The sequence below is a fragment of the Hyperolius riggenbachi genome, chromosome 8 (genome assembly GCF_040937935.1).
Source record: "Hyperolius riggenbachi isolate aHypRig1 chromosome 8, aHypRig1.pri, whole genome shotgun sequence".
Classification (NCBI taxonomy): domain Eukaryota; kingdom Metazoa; phylum Chordata; class Amphibia; order Anura; family Hyperoliidae; genus Hyperolius; species Hyperolius riggenbachi.
In genome coordinates this window covers 186,034,374-186,055,571 of record NC_090653.1, presented here as the reverse complement: position 1 = coordinate 186,055,571, position 21,198 = coordinate 186,034,374, and the positions used below count along the sequence as shown (strand labels likewise).

Genomic DNA, 21,198 nt, shown 5'->3' with positions numbered 1-21,198 from the left:
CTGCCTCTGACACAGGCGACCCGGGTTCAAAACCCGGCTCCACCAGTTCAGCAATTTTTTGTGGCAGCTAGACAATTCATGTAACTTTTAGCCATGGATGTTCGTATAAAGAGGTCACTGGGTGTGCACATGTATACATATGGATTCAGGTGTAAAACGGTAAAAATGGTAGAATATAACAGTATGAGGTTTTTTTTAAAAACCATATAAACATGCCAACAGTATATAATAAAAGTATACATGAGATAGAGCATAAGAGGCCGCCAATGATAAAAATGCTAACACAATGTTATTATAAAAATGTGGGTAATGATGATATAAAAAAAATAAATAAAATGATATCTATCTATCTATAGATCTATAGATCTATCTATCTATAGATCTATAGATCTATCTATCTATAGATCTATAGATCTATCTATCTATAGATCTATAGATCTATCTATCTATAGATCTATAGATCTATCTATCTATAGATCTATAGATCTATCTATCTATAGATCTATAGATCTATCTATCTATAGATCTATAGATCTATCTATCTATAGATCTATAGATCTATCTATCTATAGATCTATAGATCTATCTATCTATCTATAGATCTATCTATCTATAGATCTATAGATCTATCTATCTATAGATCTATAGATCTATCTATCTATCTATAGATCTATCTATCTATCTATAGATCTATCTATCTATCTATCTATCTATCTATCTATCTATCTATCTATCTATCTATCTATCTATCTATCTATCTATATCATAGACGTATAAAAGTAACATATATAAATATTGACATTAATCATAAAAGGGGTCAAGAGTAAGAAAGATATAAAAGAGGACCATTAAAAGCATAAAAAAGGTTTGGAGTATAGATGGAGCTATTTACCTATAATTAAACACTTGGGAGGTGGGATCAAAATACTTTTTCTAAGACCTCATTTAGCCCTGTTGGTGTTAAGGTTTTGAGGATCTGTATCCACATCATCTCCCTATGCCGCAAAGTCTCAAAAATGTTAGTGGTGTTGGGGGGTAGAGATTCAATCAGAGTGATAGTGAATAGGTGTGGGTTGTTTTGGTGATGGGTGCCAAAGTGCCGGGAAACACTGTGGAGTGCATAATTATTAATGATGTTCCTTTTGTGTTGCCCAATTCTGGTTCTGGTGGTCTGGGTGGTCCGTCCGACATATTGCAGTTCGCAGGGGCATGATATTAGATATACTACGTTTTTGGTTTCACAGGTGATGTTTTGTTTGATCGTGTAATGAGTGTTGGTGGTAAATGATTGAAAGGAATCTGTTTGGGTTATAAAGGAACAGGCCTGGCAGCGGGACTTTTGACAAGCCCGTGATCCTAGGAGTAGTGAGTTGGTGTGGTGGCTTGGTTCACTGGGTTGGATCATTTTAAGTCTGCTGGGGGCTAATAGGTTCCGGAGGTTGGGAGCCCTCCGAAAGGTAAATGTTGGATTTTTTGGTAATGTGTTGAGTAGATAAGGATCCTGCTGTAGGATTTTCCACCTTGACTGAAGAATGGTTCTGATAGCACTATGTTGCATACTGAATTCGGTGATAAACCTTGGAAAAAGGGCGGAGGGGTTGGCTGATTGTGTGGGTTGGGTCTGGGCTAGTTGATGGGTATTCATGGCCCTGTGTATGGCATCCTTCAGGAGTTTGCGTGGATAGTTACAGTCAGTGAATTTGCCTGCAAGTATTCTGAATTGGTCATGGAAGTCCTTAATGTCTGTGCAGTTAGGGTGTATGCGTCTGTATTGGCTGTAGGGTGTGTTGGTTGTCCATGGGCGGTGATGATGACTGTCAAAGTGGATGTAATTGTTAGCATCTACCTTTTTAAAGTGGGTTTTGATGTGGATGGAATCCGTGAACAGTAGGAGATCTAAATATTCTATGGAATTATGGTTATATTGACAGGTAAATTGGAGTCCAGCAGGGTTGGTGTTAAAGGGGTTCTGTGGGGGTTCCTGAGAAGAAAAACAGACCCTTACCTTGGGCTTCTATCAGCCCCGTGCAGCGGTAATGTCCCACGCCGTCCTCCTCCCATCTGCTATTCTCCGCCGCCGGCCCCGGTCTAAGCGGCATGGGATCCAACTGCGGCTGCGCTACAGTGGCCGCGCACCCGCTCGCTTCCGCCTGAGTCATCGGAAGCTTACTGCGCAAGCGCAGTACAAGGCTCCGTTGTACTGCGCCTGCGCAGTAAGCCTCAGATGACGCGAGCGGAGGCACGGCAACGCGCATTATTCGTCTGTGTGACAGCCGAATAATAGCCCGGTGCCTGCTGCGGGGAACGGCAGATGGGAGCAGGACGGCGTGGGACATTACCACTGCAGGTGGCTGATAGAAGCCCAAGGTAAGTGGCAGTTTTTCTCCTCAGGAACCCCCACAGAACCCCTTTAAGAAATTCTAAAAATTAATGCATGTGGGGTCACCTTGCCAGATAAAGATTAAGGCGTCGATATAGCGGTGGTATAAAATTATGTTTGATGAAAAAGGGGTTGTCAGGAGTGAATTTTAGAAATTCTGCGTAACCCATTGCTAGATTTGCATATGAAGGGGCAAATGAGCTACCCATGGCTGTGCATGTTTGTTGGAGGTAATGGTTTCCTGCAAATGAAAAAACATGTTTTAAGATAAATTCTGCACATTGTATTAGAAAAGTCTGTTGGGCGATGGGCATGTCTGGATTTTGGTTTAGGAAGAATTTTAGGGCCGGGAGTCCAAATGGGTGAGGTATATTTGTATATATGGAGGTGACGTCACAGGTTAACCAAAGGAAATCGGATTGCCAGTTTATATCTTTGAGGAGTTGGATGAGATGTTGGGAGTCTTAAATATGACGGAAGTGCCTGAACATGAGTTTGGAGATGTTGGTCAAGAAAACGAGATAAATTGCTGGTTGTAGATTCAATTCCGGAAATAAAATTGGTCGGCCTGGTGGTTTTATGAGTGTTTTGTGGATTGCCGATTTATAATGAAAGAACGTTCGTTTTTTGTTAAGATACCGTTGAGAAAAGCCGTATTGATGATTGTTTTATATTTATTGTTAAATTCGAAAGTGGGATCATGATCTAGCGGAGACTAGTGATCAGTGTTAAGTAGTCTGTATTTCTCTTCTAGGTAATCAGCTCTGTTCAGTAGAACCACTCCTCCACCCTTGTCCGCCGGCTTAATAACAAGGTTATGATTATTCTGTAAGGTTTTGATGGCTCTAGTTTCTTATGGGGTTAGATTTGATTGTTGGATAGAATTTTTTAGGTTTTTTTTTTGTAAATCCTCGAGAACCAGGGCATAAAATGTGGGGATGAAGTTACCTTTGGAGCCTGTAGGGTAGGAACCTAGACTTTACTTTTAATTGAGTTGTAATATATTTTTATGTGGCCATTTCCCCTGGGTCTATGGAAACAATGAAAATGTCGTCATTAGCTGTAATGATCAGGGTTGTATCAGTGTCAGAATTCTGTTGGTTTTTCATGGCAAAGTGGCGTTTGAGGGTAAGTTTACGGATATATGCATTTAAATCTGAGAAGAGTTCAGACATACTAGATGAATTGGTGGGGCAAAATGAGAGGCCCTTCTGTAATAGTTCTGTTTCTCGCATGGTTAGGGTATGATTTGATAGATTGAAGATGGACTGCATTTTGGGACCAGTGTCATTTAAGTGAAGAATCTGTTTCTTTTTTCTTTGGTTTTCCTTTTCCTCTGCATCCTCTTTTTCCAGGACGTCTCAGGACAGCAACCCTGAGACTTGTCTCCCTCCATTTCCAACTGTACAGGATACTAGTTAAAAGAATTAACATAATTGATTAGGCAGGCACCCTACATAAGGCAGTATTCCCTTACCCTCATCAGTTGTTTTCCTGTCCAGCAGGATGCTGGTTGTGTGGGGAGAGCTGGCCAACCATGATAGATTTCAGGAGCCGCGGCATACAAGTGTCCCCTATGTCAGCGCTGGTCAGGCGAGCCAGCGCGGGTGCTTGATGCCTGCATCGGCTTCTCCCCCAGTCTGTGTTACACGCCGGAGCGGCTTCCGCTGAAGGACGCGCGCAGGGGGACATGTGACTTCCGCATTACGTGACCAAGGAGGAAGTAGAATGCTTTCCATGGCTCGGCGTGCATCCCAGCGGACATCTCGCCGCATTTAGCCGCTGATTGAGCTAGTCTGCTCAGTAATGCGGTGGATTTCTAAGGTAAAGCAAACCTTTTCATTATGTTTGAGCGGAAACCTTCAGGTGACCTATTCAAGGGTTGTGCATCCTGGTCAGTCTTGTGTATGCTGACCATGGAAGCGTCCGCAGGCTCTTGCTCCCATAGTTCTGAGGAGTCAAGCTCCACTCCCTCTCTGGTATGTGTCTTCTGTTATAAGGCCTTTATACCGGCTATTATTTGAGGGTTATCAAGCACCCTCCTCTAGTTCCTCAGTTTTAAACTTGGTTTCCATCCTGGAAACACCCAAACCCTGGGCCACAAGCCATGGTCGGGAGACTGGTGCTGGTGGGGGAGTCCAATATAGGAGAACTAGACAGCATAAGAAATGGTACTGTTCCTGATGTTATCCCCTATGCTGGAAAGATGGGATCACAGACAAGAGCTTCCAAGCTTGTTCCAGCAGCAGGGATATTCACTCCTATAGTTCACATTAGAGTGTGATTTTTCCCCTGTGTGTTTTACCCTCTCTCTTGTTTCCTCTATAATCTAGTGAGCTAATGGAAACTTGCAGGGCAATGATAGTTGCCAGGAGTCATTTGCTTCCCATTTGATTGGTCAGGCCTGCAGTAAACCTATGCTAGCTGTAGAGACCGACAATCGTTGAAGGGATGTACACTCACATGGTTGATTTTAGAGTGATGTTTCCTTGGTATAAGTTTATACTTTCTCTTGTCCTCTGTGTCCATGCAATCTAGCAGTGGGTGCAAAGCAGGAGGTGAAGGTGAATTGTTGCCATTGCAGCAATAGGCTTCCCCAGGGTTATAATAAGATAATTTGTCAACCCTGAACTGCAGCGATGGGGATTGACAATCTATGGAAATTTTCAGGAAGTGAATCTCTGGGTAGTTTCAAGGAGTTCCTTGTTTCAAACTTGTTCAGATCTATTGTGCATTTGTTTCAGAGCTGCATTGCATTTGTTTCAGAGCTGCATTGCATTTGTTTCAGAGCTGCATTGCATTTGTTTCAGAGCTGCATTGCATTTGTTTCAGAGCTGCATTGCATTTGTTTCAGAGCTGCATTGCATTGGTTTCAGAGCTGCATTGCATTGGTTTCAGAGCTGCATTGCATTGGTTTCAGATCTGCATAGCATTTGTTTCAGATCTGCATTACTTTGTTTCAGATCTGCATTGCATTTGTTTCAGATCTGCATTGCATTTGTTTCAGATCTGCATTGCATTTGTTTCAGAGCTGCATTGCATTTGTTTCAGAGCTGCATTGCATTTGTTTCAGAGCTGCATTGCATTTGTTTCAGAGCTGCATTGCATTTGTTTCAGATCTGCATAGCATTTGTTTCAGATCTGCATAGCATTTGTTTCAGATCTGCATTGCATTTGTTTCAGATCTGCATTGCATTTGTTTCAGATCTGCATTGCATTTGTTTCAGATCTGCATTGCATTTGTTTCAGATCTGCATTGCATTTGTTTCAGATCTGCATTGCATTTGTTTCAGATCTGCATTGCGTTTGTTTCAGATCTGCATTGCATTTGTTTCAGATCTGCATTGCATTTGTTTCAGATCTGCATTACTTTGGTTCAGATCTGCATTGCTTTTGTTTCAGATCTGCATTGCTTTTGTTTCAGATCTGCATTGCTTTTGTTTCAGATCTGCATTGCTTTTGTTTCAGATCTGCATTGCTTTTGTTTCAGATCTGCATTGCTTTTGTTTCAGATCTGCATAGCATTTGTTTCAGATCTGCATTGCTTTTGTTTCTGATCTATATTGCATTTGTTTCAGATCTGCATTACTTTGGTTCAGATCTGTATTGCATTTGTTTCAGATCTGCATTGCATTTGTTCTGATCTGTATTGCTTTTGTTCTGATCTGTATTGCTTTTGTTTCAGATCTGCATTACATTTGTTTCAGATCTGCATTACTTTTGTTTCAGAGCTGCATTGCATTTGTTCTGATCTGTATTGCTTTTGTTTCAGATCTGCATAGCATTGGTTTCTGATCTGCATTGCATTGGTTTCTGATCTGCATTGCATTGGTTTCTGATCTGCATTGCATTGGTTTCTGATCTGCATTGCATTGGTTTCTGATCTGCATTGCATTTGTTTTGAATGTTGTTTGATTTGTCAAGCCTGCACTTAAACCTGTACTGTCTGTAGAGATTGACAATTTTTCAGTGAGATACACTCTTAGTATTTAGAGTGTAATTCCCCCTGTATGTTTTATCCCCTCTCTATATTCTGGCAAAGGTGAATGTAAAGCAGAGGGTTTCAAGATTCTGGAATCTTAAGCAATGTGGACAGTAGATTTTTCCAGTATTATAAGTAATTGTTGAATCTGCACAAAGGGCAGTGCTCAGTCGTGTGGCAGATTTATTCAGCAGGGAAATTCACTGCCCATATAAATCTATGGGTCTGTGCACAGTGCGGGGTTGTACCTGATCGCATTATTCTAAAAAACGGCATGCAGATTTGTAAAAAGGCCATGTCTGGTCTCCAGTGCAGTTCACACTCATAATGTTGCGTTACTATGCATGCATTATAAGCTTATCCACTGTGATCCTAGCCTAGAGCTATCATAGCGGTGGGTGTTGTTTTCCACTTAAAGAGGAACTCCCAGTGAAAATTCTTCATTTTTACAATAATTATGTATAAATGTAGTCAGCGTTTGCCCATTTTAAAAGCTTCCCTCTTTTATTTACATTCTGACATTTATCAGATGGTGACGTTTTTACTGTTGGCAGGTGATGTAGCTGGAAGTACATGCTGCTTGTTCTGGCAGTTGGAAACAGCTGTAAACCGCTATTTCCCACAATGCAACGAGGTTTACAGACCGGAAACTGCCAGGAAAATAGTCCTCAGTCTCCTGTGGGAGGGGCTTCACCACAATATTAGACATACAGAGCCCCCTGATGAGGATCCATTTGTGAAAAGGAATAGATTTCTCATGTAAAAGGGGATATCAGCTACTGATTGGGATGAAGTTCAATTCTTGGTCACGGTTTCTCTTTAAAGGAGAAACTGTTAGGAAGCTGTTAAAACGGATTCCAAGAATGGCAAGTTGGATAAGACTAAGCTGTCAAACCTGATAAGCATGCAGTGTCTTCTGAAGCGGTGTCTAAATCTAGGAAATGTGCAGTGACCGTATGCCTGATTCTGCAGAACACCTGTGTCAATTATGCACTGAAAAGGTAGTGAAAGATGAATCCCCTACATAGCTTAAAGATTTGATGGGATGGTTGAGATCAGAGATGTCCTTTGCTATTAAAGAAATTGAAGAATCTGCTTTCATACTTTCTAATTCAGATGTTACACCGACATTTACCCCCTCTACTTCTGATGCACCTATTGCTGGTCCTTCTAAATCCTCCTAACAGATCTCCTCAAGAGGTAGAGTCGAGGTTGATTCAGATAAATTTGATGTCTAAAGGGAGAGTGGATATCTATTATTGGAAGAGTTACCACAGGGCGAAGTAGACGCATCTGAGGGTAAAGGCGTTAAGTCTCAGAAATTCGTTTTTCCACAGAATTTATGAATGAGTTATTTGAAGCTATGCATAGGGCTATGGGCATTACCAAGGAACAAGAAGACCTATTACTATTGATCAAATGTACAAACATTTATCTGACCTAAGATTGTATCTAAATTCCATAGATCTCAAGAGATCTTTTTACCATCTTTTTGCAGTAATTCATCAAATCGAAAGGAAGAAAGGTTGCACTGTCTAATTGAATGAATATCTTCAGAGATCCAAGAATTGGAGGAAGTCCAATGCTTTGTTGGTTCTCTTTGCCGGAAAGCAGCCATCTAAAGAAACCTATTGCAAGATGGCTCAGACAAGCTATTGCTTTATCTTACTTGCACCAGGGCAAGCAGTTATCAGGACTAGCGAAAGGTCATTCAACCAGAGCGGTTTCTACTTCCTGGGCAGAGAGAGCAGGGGCTACTATTAATAAATCTGTGAAGCTGCAACCTGGTCAAGCCACAATACCTTTGTTAAGCATTATAGACTTGATTTAACCTCTAACTCTGACTTATGTTTTGGTAGAAGAGTTTTGCAGGCTGTAATCCCTCCCTTATTATGTCTTGTTTATCATCTCAGGGTTGCTGTCCTGAGACGTCCTGGAAAGACAAAACTTACTTACGGTAAGGTCTTTTCCAGGAGTCGGAAGGACAGCACCCTTACTACCCACCCTGATGTATTGTTAATAAAAATTATTTGAAGCATCATTCTGTGTGGTCTTTTTTATTACTGATGAGGGTAAGGGAATACTGCCTTATGTAGGGTGCCTGCCTAATCAATTATGTTAATTCTTTTAACTAGTATCCTGTCCAGTTGGAAATGGAGGGAGACAAGTCTCAGGGTTGCTGTCCTTCCGACTCCTGGAAAAGACCTTACCGTAAGTAAGTTTTGTCTTTTTTCGGGGCTTGGGGAGGTCGTTTCAAGCCTCAGCCCCCCCCCCCCCCCCATCCCCCCGCTACTTACCCTGTGCTGAATGGTGGGCTCTGTGAAGTTCTGTGAAGCCTCTGGACCATACAAAAGTCTCCCAGATACTGGTGTAAATACCTAACCTTCCTCACCTCCACAAATCAGGTATTTAACACATAATGTAGTAGATATTTCCTATGTGTTCCGTGACACCAAATAACCATATTCCATAGCTTCAAAAAAGCAGATTAGAAAGCCTGTCTCAGTCATCTCTACATTATCTTGCATGCGGATACACACAGTCATTGACCCCAGAGGTATATTCCACAACCCGTAGCCTCCATCCACTGGAATGTCTACTGTAAATAGGTGGCAAAAAAGAGAAATCCACAAGGCATGGGCAGGTACAAAAAAAAAGCAAGCTGATTTGAAAGAATTTTGGAAACACAAACCTGTCATGTTCAAAAAAGCAACTGGGACTTCTGCAGATGTTAGCCATTTATCTTTTTGCAGGGAGTAAGAAATCCGATGTGCATACCCCTCTTTGAAATTGTCCATACACTTTAATACCCATTATATTGGCACTTACTTTGATTCCTTTCCAAAGGAATTCCTGCCCCTGGAGGGATTCCAACCTGAGGCTGCAAGTTTGCTATAATAAAAGAAAGGCAGCAGTTACCATTTGCAAATATGACATTAATAAAATCTCTATTACTGCAACGGCCCCTGCCCCCCCCCCCACATACAAATTTAATCACCGATAAAACAAAATAGGGAAAACCGGGGAATAAAACCCGTTCTCTTTGACATCTCGGAACCTCTCGAATCACCCTCTTTTCCAGGAGAGAGAGAACCTCTGTTTGGAGCACTGCAAATTTTTCTAGATCTCTTGGGCGGGGAGTAATGCAGAAGTGAGTTGGAGGAAGTTTGCTGAATTCTATCCTGTAACCTTCCAATATAAAACTTTTAGCAACCATTGGTTTGTGAACTGAGGTTGCCATACCTCGAAAAAGAACTGCAATTCTCCCTCCCACTGAAATTGGATCTGGGTTTCTGCGATGTGTAAGGGGCCCATCTTTTACCCTTAGAGGATTTAGGATCTGATTAGTTCCTGGATGAGGGACGAAAGGGTCTTTTCTTGACTGGACAGAACAGCAGATACCAAAAAGAATGTTCCCGAGTATCATCCAGCTTTGAACCGAACAGCAAACGCCCTTCGCAAAGGTATACCACATAATTTTGACTTTGAAGAAGTGTCACCATTCCAAGTCTTTACCCATACTCCTCTCCTTGCTGAATTAACCAATGCCGTGGTTCTAGCAGTTAGCTTAACAGTATCATCTGAGGCATCAACTAGATAACTGGAAGCATTCAAAACTTTAGGAAAGTCATTCAAAATTTCATCCCTAGGTACTCCATTTGCAATCTTACTCTGTACATCCAACAGCCATGTTTTCAAAGGCCTGCTTACTGCTGTGGAAGCTATGGCAGGTTTGAAATTTAAGGAAGAGGGGTCGGCATCTGCAACAGGGGAGGGGAGGTTGCAAGAAGCTGGGGGAAGTCTTTTTTTTTTTTTTTTTTTTTTTTTTTTTGCTTGGATGTCTCCTTTAAATGGTTTATAAACACAATCACGTGCAGCAATTTTTAATGGGGGGAGGGGAGCATAGATTCAATGTCCTAAAAACCTACAGCAGCAATGACTTACTGGTTTGTAGAACAGGTCCTTGCCCTGCAATTACAATGGGACCAGGAACACCACCTTGAATAGGGAGAGGCTGCATCATTGGTGGAGCTCCATTCACATGCATTGGTCCCTGAAAAAAAGAAAATAAAAAAAAAAAAAAAAAAAAAAAAAAGTTTCAAAATACAGTACAGTACAAGTCGAGAAATTTAGGACCAGACCGCCAAAACTGTTGCCTGGGATCCCACACACAGATTTCACCCAGGCAGCCACAGGTATCCCAGCACCTACCCTCTGGCCTCCCAGCAGGCCAGGAGAAACGACTGTCCATCCCGGGGACAGGAAGAACACTGGAGGTAGGTGGTAGGAGGTGGCTATTTAAAAACTTTTTGTTCTTCCTGTCTTGGGGATAGGCGGGGGCTATCTCCTGGTGGACCTGTCGTGGAGGCAAATGGAAAATACCATTTTCAAAGGGGCTTTGCTAAGAAAGAATGACATTGTTGCATTAGTTGAAAAAAATGGCCTTGACAAAATCCATTGGTGCTACTTGTGGTTAACAGTCTAGTGTGTGCCCAAGAAGCTATCTCAGTGTTCTTCCCAGAAATTTTTTCCAGCCGGGTGGCATGAAATAGTAGCCAGGTGGGGCGAGATGAGAGAATGCAGGGGCAGTGCTTCTGTGAGCAATTATGCATGTAGTGTGAGGGTACACAGATTTTGAAAACTATGAACAGATTGTGTAAATGTGCTCTCATACTATTTGGAGGGAGTAGAATTTGTCAAATAGGCCAATCAAAATTGAAGGTGTGCACCAGGCAAAAAAATAAAATAAAAAACATCCCCTGGGGAGGGGGGTACTCCCCTCGGTAGGGGCAAGCCTCAGGGTGGGTCACAATGAGGCTTCCCCCTCCACTGTAGCTGCAGGCAGTCCATCGCTGGCTCCCCCGAAGTGTCCCGGAATCCTCCCTTGACAAGGCTGATAAGCGCGGTTTTATTTACCTTTCCTGGCTCCAGCGGGGGGGGGCTGTTGCGGCTCTCTGCACGGAGATAGGTGAAAATAGCCGATCTCCGTCGGGTCCGCTCTACTGCGCAGGAGACTTGCGCCTGCGCAGCAGAGTGGCCCGACGGCAATCGGCTATTTCCGCCCATCTCCGAGGCGGAGAGCCAATACTGCGCCTGCGCTGGGGCCCGGGAGGTAAACATTTAAATCCCCGTTCTAGGAGGATTTTCTCCGCCGCCATGGAACCGAGGAGGACAGGGGAAGCCTCAATAGGATCCGGAGGCATCCCCCACCCGAGGAGAGTACCCCCTACCAGGGGAGGTTTTCCTCATTACAGGTTTTCTTTAAAATAACTATGTAAAAAAAAAAAAAAAAAAAAAAAAAAAAAAGTCTTACTGCTGGATGTTGCTGACCACCAGGAACATTCTGCTGAGAGATGATCACTGTTGAGTTCTGAACTGACTGCTGGTTTCCAGGTGTTATAGATGGCACTACTGCTGGACGATGAAGAATTTTCTAGATAAGAAATGGATCAATACAATTCAGTCACTATTTCATTGGGAAACACTGCTAGCAATCATACAATTGGGCTGGCTTATGACAAGTACAAAGAAAAACTAGTGTGAATGAAATATGGGTTGCTTAGGACAGTTGCATTTTTAACCGGTTCACCTCCCATTCAATCGCCTATAAAACTTTATTGCTACTTATCACAATGAATTGATCTATATCTTGTTTTTTCCACCACCAATTAGGCTTTCTTTGGGGGGTACATTTTGCTAAGAGCCACTTTACTGTAAATGCATTTTAACAGGAAGAATAAGAAAAAAAACAGAATTCATTATTTCTCAGTTTTTGGCCATTATAGTTTGAAATTAATATACGCTACCGTAATTAAAACACATGTATTTTATTTGCCCATATGTCCCGGTTCTTACACCGTTTAAACGATGTCCCTATCACAATTTATGGTGCCGATATTTCATTTAGATGGCCACAGTGAAAAAAAGTCCTGGATGTGAACGATCTTGCATCCAGGAACTAAAATGCTGGGGAAATGTTTCCTGGGGGCAGAAATACCGCGCTCTCTGGAGAGAAAGCGTCGGTATTTCTGCGGGGAAGTTAGATCGGTGAATGGGAATTATATTTCCATTCACTGATCGGGGAGCTAGCGGCGAGTGCGCTCGCGCCCGATCGCGCGCACCACGCAGGGAAAGCAGCAGTGCCTATCTGGACGAGGAAACTCGTCCAGATAGGCCGAACTGGTTAATAGCTGAAAGCTTATTGGATGTTCTGTATAATGCTCTACTCAATTTTATCATATACTTGTGTTTTTAAAGCATCCTTGATTCATTTTCTGGACACACCACTAGAGATGGTTAATTAGTGCGTGCGTGATAATATGATGCCAGAAAGATGTATCAAATTGAGTAAATATTTACAATAATAAATCACTTAAAGGGAACCTTAACTGAAAAAGAAAATTAGTTTTATTTACCTGGGGCATGTACCAGCCCCCCTGCAGCCATCCTGTGCCCTCACAGTCACTCATGGCTCCTCGGTCTCCCGCTGCCAGCTAGTTTTGTTTCTGCCGACTGGGAGTCGACAGGCCGCCATGCATACGTTTTTGCGCATTCCTGCTGGTGCAGGAAGCTATTGCAGACATCAACAAGTACATTTTTACGCGTTACGGGTGTAATGCGTAAAACGCATTACAACCGTAACGCGTAAAAATGTACTTGTGGATGTATGCAATACACCCACAAAATAGGGAAGTCTCTGTTCAGAGAATAATAAGCAAAATTGGTAGAGTAGGAGAGGTATGTCCCAATTGAACTCAAAAATGACCAAAATCTATCATCCCGAAAAATTAATTTTATTGATATGCCAAAAGATAAAGACTTCAGCTGTTATGAAACATTCCTTCTTTCACCTAAGGGATATTGCAAAAGAACATCATTCCTTCAAAGGATCTTCCAACCCTAGTTCACACCATCACATCACAGCTGGACTATTGCAATCCCCTCTATGCGGGTCCTCCAAATAAAGACCTACACCGCCTGCAGCTATTAGAAAATGCTGCCGCAGGACTTGACAAGCCAACCCTGCCATAGCCATATAACACCAATCCTTTGTCACTACACTGGCTACCCATATAATGGAGAACCCTTTTCAAAACTGGCATGCTAACACCCAAATTTCTACACAACCTAGGCTCTAGGTACATGAAGGATTTGTTGCAACTGCATCACAACACCCACAGCCTCTGAGTCCAACTGAAAATCTTTGGAGCCAGAGCTGTCATGCTGCCAAACTTAATAGACAATTCCAACCCTGAACACTTTTAAATCAAATAAGGGTATATGTGCCTTCAGTATAGGTAGGTAGGTAAAGGGACCTTCAGTATAGGTAGGTAGGTAAAGGGACCTTCAGTATAGGTAGCAGGGTATAGGGCCTTAAGTATAGGTAGGTATGTAGGTAGGCAGGTACGTATAGGGGGCCTGTAGGTAGGTGAGTGGGTAGGTATGTATTGAGGCCTGTAGGTAGGTATAGTGGCCTGTAGGTAGGTATAGGGGCCTTTAGGTAGGTACGTATAGAGGGCCTTTAGGTAGGTGGGTATAGCGGCCTGTAGGTAGGTAGGAAGGTATAGCGGCCTGTAGGTAGGTAAGGATAGTGGCCGGTAGGTAGGTATAGTGGCCTGTAGGTAGGTAGGTAGGTAGGTATAGTGTCCGGTAGGTGGGTAGGTACGTATAGGGGGCCTGTAGGTAGGTGGGTAGGTAGGTATAGGGGGCCTGTAGGTAGGTGGGTAGGTAGGTATTGAGGCCTGTAGGTGGGTAGGTATAGCGGCCTGTAGGTAGGTAGATATAGCGGCCTGTAGGTAGGTAGGTAAGGATAGTGTCTGGTAGGTAGAACCCCCCCGTGCCTCCCCCCCCACGGCCCCCTCCGTCCCCCGTGCATCCTCCCCTCACCCCTGCATAAGAATCTACTCACCTTTCCCGTGGAGCGCAGAGCGGCAGACCTCTTCGATACTTCCCTGTTCCCTCTAGTGGCCGGACCAGCTCTTACTGATGACGTCACTGTCATCAGTAAGAGGGAGGGGGGGGGGGGTCGGAGGAGGATGAGTGCGAGCGGCGGATGCGCGGCGATGCAGTGTCAGGATTCGGCGGATTCGTATAGTGGAAAATGGCGTCGGGATTCGAATCCACGAATCCCGAATATTTCCTAATATTCGAGGGATTCGCTACACACACACACACACACACACACACACACACACACACACACACACACTGAAGTAAAATTGATAATATTAACAAAATGGCCTCCTGAAAGCCATATTACCATACTCCTTTACTCTATACATTTATTCTTATAAGACTAGTTCTCTTCTTTCACATGGTCTCAGGGGTTTGGAATGTGCTACTAGGGGATTTGTCTGTCTTGTAGATAAGGATGGCGCTGTGTGAATCTCACCAGTCAAACTAGCCTTAAATTAACCACCCTGGCGTTCTATTAAGATCGCCAGGGCAGCTGCATGAGGGTTTTTTTTAAATTAAAAAAAAACTATTTCATGCAGCCAACTGAAAGTTGGCTGCATGAAAGCCCACTAGATGGCGCTCCGGAGGCGTTCTTCTGATCGCCTCCGGCGGCCAAAAGTAACACGGAAGGCCGCAATGAGCGGCCTTCCGTGTTTTGTTTACTACGTCGCCATGGCGACGAGCGGAGTGACGTCATGACGTCTGCCGCCTCCGATCCAGCCCTTAGCGCTGGCCGGAACTATTTGTTCCGGCTGCGCAGGGCTCAGGCGGCTGGGGGGGGACCCTCTTTCGCCGCTGCTCGCGGCGGATCGCCGCAGAGCGGCGGCGATCGGGCAGCACACACGGCTGGCAAAGTGCCGGCTGCGTGTGCTGCTCTTTATTTGATCAAAATCGGCCCAGCAGGGCCTGAGCGGCACCCTCTGGCGGTAATGGACGAGCTGAGCTCGTCCATACCGCTAAGGTGGTTAAACAAGCTACTGATGAAATATGTACCTCTAATAATAATTAACGACTGACTGATCTCATCCACTTAAATATTAATATGTATTCATTTATGCTGTATTCTGTATTCCAATAGTTAACTTAGAGATTTTGTGAGGATCCAATCAGGTTATTGGTAGGAGGAATTATTGTAATGTGTAATTTGCAGTATATAACTTGTGTTCCGAGCCCTCCTCGGGAGACAATTTCGTCTCCTGTACAGTAAATAAACTTTTACTATACTTCTACAAGACTGATCTGTGATATTTCACAACAGTTTGGTGAGCTCAGCCAGGAGGGTCCAGCCTGACAATCGAATCCTATCTGGTCCAGCACTCTGAGGACAAGCTACCAGTGTGAAGTGCACAATACAGGTAAGCAGATACCTTGCATTTAGCTAAAATCTGTCACACTTGGTGCTGTACCTAGAGCGCAATTGCCGGAGAAGGTTTGGTTGTAAGGTGGCACTCCGAATCAGTCTGGAAGTAGAGTATGGTTTAAATGTCCTCACTAATATATATAATTTAGTAGAAAGAACTTGTAAATATGGCAATCCTCACTGTCTGTAAATAGTGGGAAGAGACGTCTGTAGGTTTGGATATCCTCACTTATGTGCTGTCCGTGTATTGTGTGACCTCTGCACTTAATCTTAATCTTGTCTGAGCAGTCCCTTGTACTGCATAGTTGACGAGGTTGGGTTTGATTTGCATTTTGAGTTGCATAATTTATGGTTACCGATAGGCTGAGAAGAGGACTTATCTGTATGCAGGCAGTTGGATAACTCCTAGGGAAATCCCCGTTCTACGGGAAGAGGTAACGGGTTGAGTATTAGACTCATCACGGCCAGAGAGTAATTACCTCTGGTTAAGCCTATTGGAAATCCTCACTAGTTTATAGTGGGAAGGGATATATCCATCAAGGTGACATTCTGTGTGGAAGAATAAAGGAGTGAAAGTTATAGAACGTGTCAAATGTGGATGAAAGTTGCAGTGGTTAGTGGTAAATAATTATTATAATTGAGTGAAATTGCTTGTAAGTGGTTGAGAACATTTTGGCATATGGTTAACTAGAAGATAGTAGTAACACTTGGGTCACCAGGGAAACTGGTTCAAAAATGCATTTATAATTAGGGAAAGATTAGGGACAGTTACTTTTTATTAAGCAAACAGGCTGCGCATTTGTTTATTTGTTTGTTTGTCTACTAACATGTGCAGTTAGTGCAAGGCTAACTGTACTTGGAGGAACATTGCACCCAGTTCCTTGAAGAAGGGGTTGTAGTATTTCACGGCAACCTCCAACGAACCTAGGGACATACTGTGCATGAGAGTGTACTAACTATCTGTAGGCCAGACAGCCATATCACAGAGATTCAGAAATTTCTGAGATATCTTCACTTCTTGTGTAGTGACTTAACTGTCTAGCATACAGAATATGGCATCGCCATTGCAAGTTATGTGTGATATGTATCCAAATGATGTAAAGAATCTTACTAAGTATAATGATAAATGGTATGAAAAAACTAAAGTATTAACAGTGGCATGGCCAAAGACTGGCTCCTTCAATTGTAAGATCTTGAATCATTTGCAGACTTACATTGAAGCCACTGTTAAAGGGAAAAAAGCTGTGGCCCACTTGCAGATATTACAAAAATGGAGAGATCGTGCCACTGAGCAAGCTGGATTAGAGATTCAAACTCAGTTTGAAAAATTTCAGAAGTTAAAAGAGAAAGTTTCTGCTGTTGTGTCTGACCTGCCATTAACTCCCTCGCCAGAAGAGTTTGTTTCTGCAGTTGCGAGTGCCCCCATGCCCCCTCCTCCTTACAAGGAGCCAGCTCAGATAAACAGCTGTAACATTCCCTGTGCTCAGGCTGTGTTAAAATTTACTGATGATAACAAGCCAGCAGGAGGATATGAGAATCCGCCAGTTGGGGATAATAAATCAGACATTCTAAAAAACAAAGAAACAAAGAATTTATTAGGAAGAGAAGTGAGAGGAGTAGAGGGTACAACGCAAAAGGGTGAGGAAGATTGTTCTGCATTATGGGTTAATTTATCAGGATTGATCAATATTGGTAACCCTCCTTCAAATGTGAAGGAGGTAGTAGATCTATTATCTAAGGGGAAAGTACTAAGTGATGAATCTAAAGAAGTGAGTGGAAGTGAAGGAGAAGAATCAGCTTCTGAGTCTGAAGAGGAGGAAAGAGTCCAGACAACTAAAAAGACACCTTCTATGCCCCAGCTAAAAAAGGCTAAGTCTGGCATTCAAGATACTATAATTAAAAGCAAATTAAGTGATGATACTCTAGGGGAAGGTGAAGAAGTAACAGGAGTGCAGGATGTGGGGGATTCTGAACAGAATGAGACAACTTTTATGGCAGTAATTAACTTACGTAAAGGCCCAAAAGACATAGTTGGGGAGAAGGAAGGGTATTACTACTGTGATCCCTTCTGTGATGATTTGGCTGAATGGACAAAGGCATTAGGAGACCAATTTATCACTTGCCCATGGCCAAAGGAAGGATCTTTCCTCCCTCAACATCTGGAAGTAGCAATCACCTGCATAGATGGTCCACAGGCATTTGGGAATCCTGACTGGGATAGGGAATATATGAAAAACTGCTTACAGGTATGGAGGAAATATGAACAGAGAAGTAAATCAGCTACAGCAGGAGTGTACCCTGTAGTTAGAGGTGGACCGGGTGGTCGTCCATCTAAATATATTCCGTGGCAGAGTACTGATAAGGAAAATTTAAAGCGCTCCCTGCCATCCCTGCAATCAGGATCTACAAGGTGGATCAGAGAGTTTGAAGTGAAAACAGCTGGTCAAACTCTAGCACTGGGGGATATCAAGTCCTTGCTATCTTTAATCATTGGGGATAAAACTGACAAAATTTTTGAGAAAGCCCTGGGAAACAGAAGTGTTACCCTCACAGTGGACAAGCACGATGGAGCTATGTTTAACCCTATACGTAATCGTGTTTGGCAGGCACTGAGAGATACTTATCCTGACAGCAAGGACTTTTCTAGAATCACAAGCCATACTTATCCCAAGGGTAAAAATATAGTTGAGTTCATTGAGGAGATGCAAGGCAAATGGAAAGAAGAAGTAGGGGAGGATTGGGATCTTACAGGAGGAGGCCATGTTCTATTTTTCCAGACACTATTAAAAACCTTTTCACCAGAGCTCCAGAAAAAGTTGAGCCAGGTAGTAGCTTTAGAAAATAAGCCTTGGACTGAAATACAGGCACACATTTGTTCATTACAACAAACAGCTGGAGGAGTCAGAGAAAGATAAATAAAAGAATAAGGACAGACCGAAGACTACTCCTGTAGTGGAAGCTGCAGTTTTTTCACAAAATAATCCCCAGCAAGGCCAAGCTAATGCTGCCCCACCACACAGGATGTCTAGCTGGGATACACAACAGGGGGGTGAAAAAGAAAGGAGAGGATATCCTTCTAGACGAGGGTTTTTTAGAGGACCCCTTCATCACAATGTTGGATTTGTGGACGATTAGGACACATATCCAGACAGTGTAGATTTAATAATTCTTCCTCACATGTTCCACCTGCCAGACAACCTCAGCCACATCCTCAATCACATTCTTCACATGCAGGTCCACAATTCAGGTCAGCAGGACCTGCACAGTACTGACGGGCCCCCAGAGAAGCAGGTGAGTTTCCTGTAGTGGCCTCAACATCAGACTCACGACAGGAACCAACTGTAATGCTTTTGATTGAAGGACAACCAGTGCAATTTTTAATTGATACTGGTGCCACTTTTACCTGTATTGGCAATGATGCACCTGTAGTCCCCATTTCTGGCAGGGTAATGGAGACACAAGGCTTCTCTGGGGAAATACATTGTACGCCCTTTACCCAGCCAGTTCAAATTAAGATGGGAGATACCATCCTTACAGAATCTGTACTTTTTGCTCCACATACCCCAATTAGTTTATTAGGTAGAGATTTGCTCACCAAATTGAATTTAACAATCTCATGCACTCCAAAGGGGTTAACATGTTCAGCGCCATCAGGAGCAGGGCAGTATCTTATGATGCAGGGACCTGCAGAAATAAGAGCTCGACCTGTCTCCTCACAACAGCTGCTTCACATTTTTTCCTTGTGGGAGGCGTATGATAATTTGTGTGCTTCAGCTCTCACTGATCAAAACAGGGTTAATGAGATTTTGTTTAGGCCTCATCCTAGTTCACCTAAGAATTTTTCTACCTTGTCTGGTCTCACTACATTTCAAATTACTGAGATTTACATTTTCAAAAGTTTCTCAGTGTGTTGGGCTAGAGATTCAGATCAGTGTCCTTGGGTAGCTGTACTTTCTAAGAAGGGTCCCATGCCCCACTCAGACATTTTCCACATTCCTGAAACACTTTGGGAGTGCACCACTAATCTCTACTTACATTCAAATAGAGATGGGCATTTGCGGGTGTCTTTAAATCTGCCATGTCAGGTTCAGTATTTACATCAGCGTTGTAATGAATCACCCTCCTTTAAGCAGATGTCGCTTTGCTCAGATTTACTGCAACAAGTGCCTGGGAGTTTATGGACTTCTGATGGGGAGGATGCAGGTCTCATAAAATCAATAGGACCTGTCCAAATACAGTTAAAGCCTGGCGCGGTTTTGCCTAGAGTTAGACAATATCCATTATCCAAAGAAGCTGAGGAGGGTATTGCTCCCGTTATTCAGAGATTAGAACAAAGAGGAATCATTTATAAAACCAGCAGTCCTTGCAACACAGCAATAATTCCTCTGAAAAAAGGAAGTACAAGCCAATACCGTATGATTCAGGACCTTAGGCCAATTAACCAGATAGTACAAGCTGAATTTCCTGTGGTCCCAAATCCAGCCACAATTCTCTCCAATATCCCATCTGATGCTACTCACTTTTCTGTTTTGGATTTAACGGCAGCCTTTTTTAGTATCCCCATACATAAAGACTGCCAATACCTGTTTGCTTTTACATTTAATGGGTCCCAGTACACGTATAATAGTCTTCCCCAGGGATATTGTGAGTCACCCAGCATTTACAACAGAGCAATACAGATGGATTTAGCAAATTTACCTCTTAAAGGCACTCTAATTTCCTATGTAGATGATTTTTTACTTTGCAATATTTCTCTAGAGGATAGTGAACGTGCCACTCTACTCTTATTGCAGACCTTGGCAGAGAAGGGCCACAAAGTCAATAAGTCGAAAATTCAATTGTGCCAAACACAAGTTACATACTTAGGACAGGTAATCTCTCATGGGGAGAGACGCTTGTCCGCAGAGAGACTGCAAGCAGTGTCAGATGCTCCCAGACCTAACACAGTTAAGGAAATGCAGAAATTTCTGGGTCTAACTAATTATTGCAGGGCCTGGATAGCAGATTATGCTGCTATGGCTAACCCTTTGTCTAACCTCATTAAAAACACACAGCATCTTCTTACATGGACAGAGGAAGCAGACTCCTGCTATATATCACTTAAACATGCCATCTCCTCAGCACCAGCTTTAGCCATTCCTGATTATAATCAGATGTTTTACTTATTTAGCCATGCTTCACATGGTTATATGACAGCAGTGTTAGCTCAAAAAACATCCTTGGGTCATAAACCTCTTGCATATTACAGTGCCTCTCTTGATCCGGTTCTTCAAGGCCATTTCCCATGTGAGCAAGCTTTGGCTGCAGCAGCCTTTGCAGTAGAAAAATCTCTATCTGTCACATTAGGGCAGCCTACAACCCTGTATACAGAGCATGCAGTTTTTGCTATTTTAGAGAGATCTAAATCACTTCTCAGCCCACAACGCCGTTCTGGGTATGAAATTATACTGTCCAATCCCAATTTGATAATTCTGAGATGTACTAAGGTTAATCCAGCTACCTTTCTTGTATGTCCATGTG

General features: G+C 43.0%; 1 protein-coding gene across 1 annotated transcript in view; it reads right to left on the bottom strand.

Moving 5' to 3' along the window:
* Positions 1-21,198, bottom strand: part of LOC137527519 (cleavage stimulation factor subunit 2-like) — a 273,488-nt gene that overhangs the window by 191,699 nt on the left and 60,591 nt on the right. The window contains exons 6-8 of the mRNA XM_068248039.1: positions 11,677-11,796; positions 10,308-10,416; positions 9,192-9,254 (exon numbers count right to left, since the gene is read on the bottom strand). Of these exons, the coding sequence (XP_068104140.1) occupies positions 9,192-9,254; positions 10,308-10,416; positions 11,677-11,796 (292 nt within the window). The remainder of the gene's footprint in view (positions 1-9,191; positions 9,255-10,307; positions 10,417-11,676; positions 11,797-21,198) is intronic.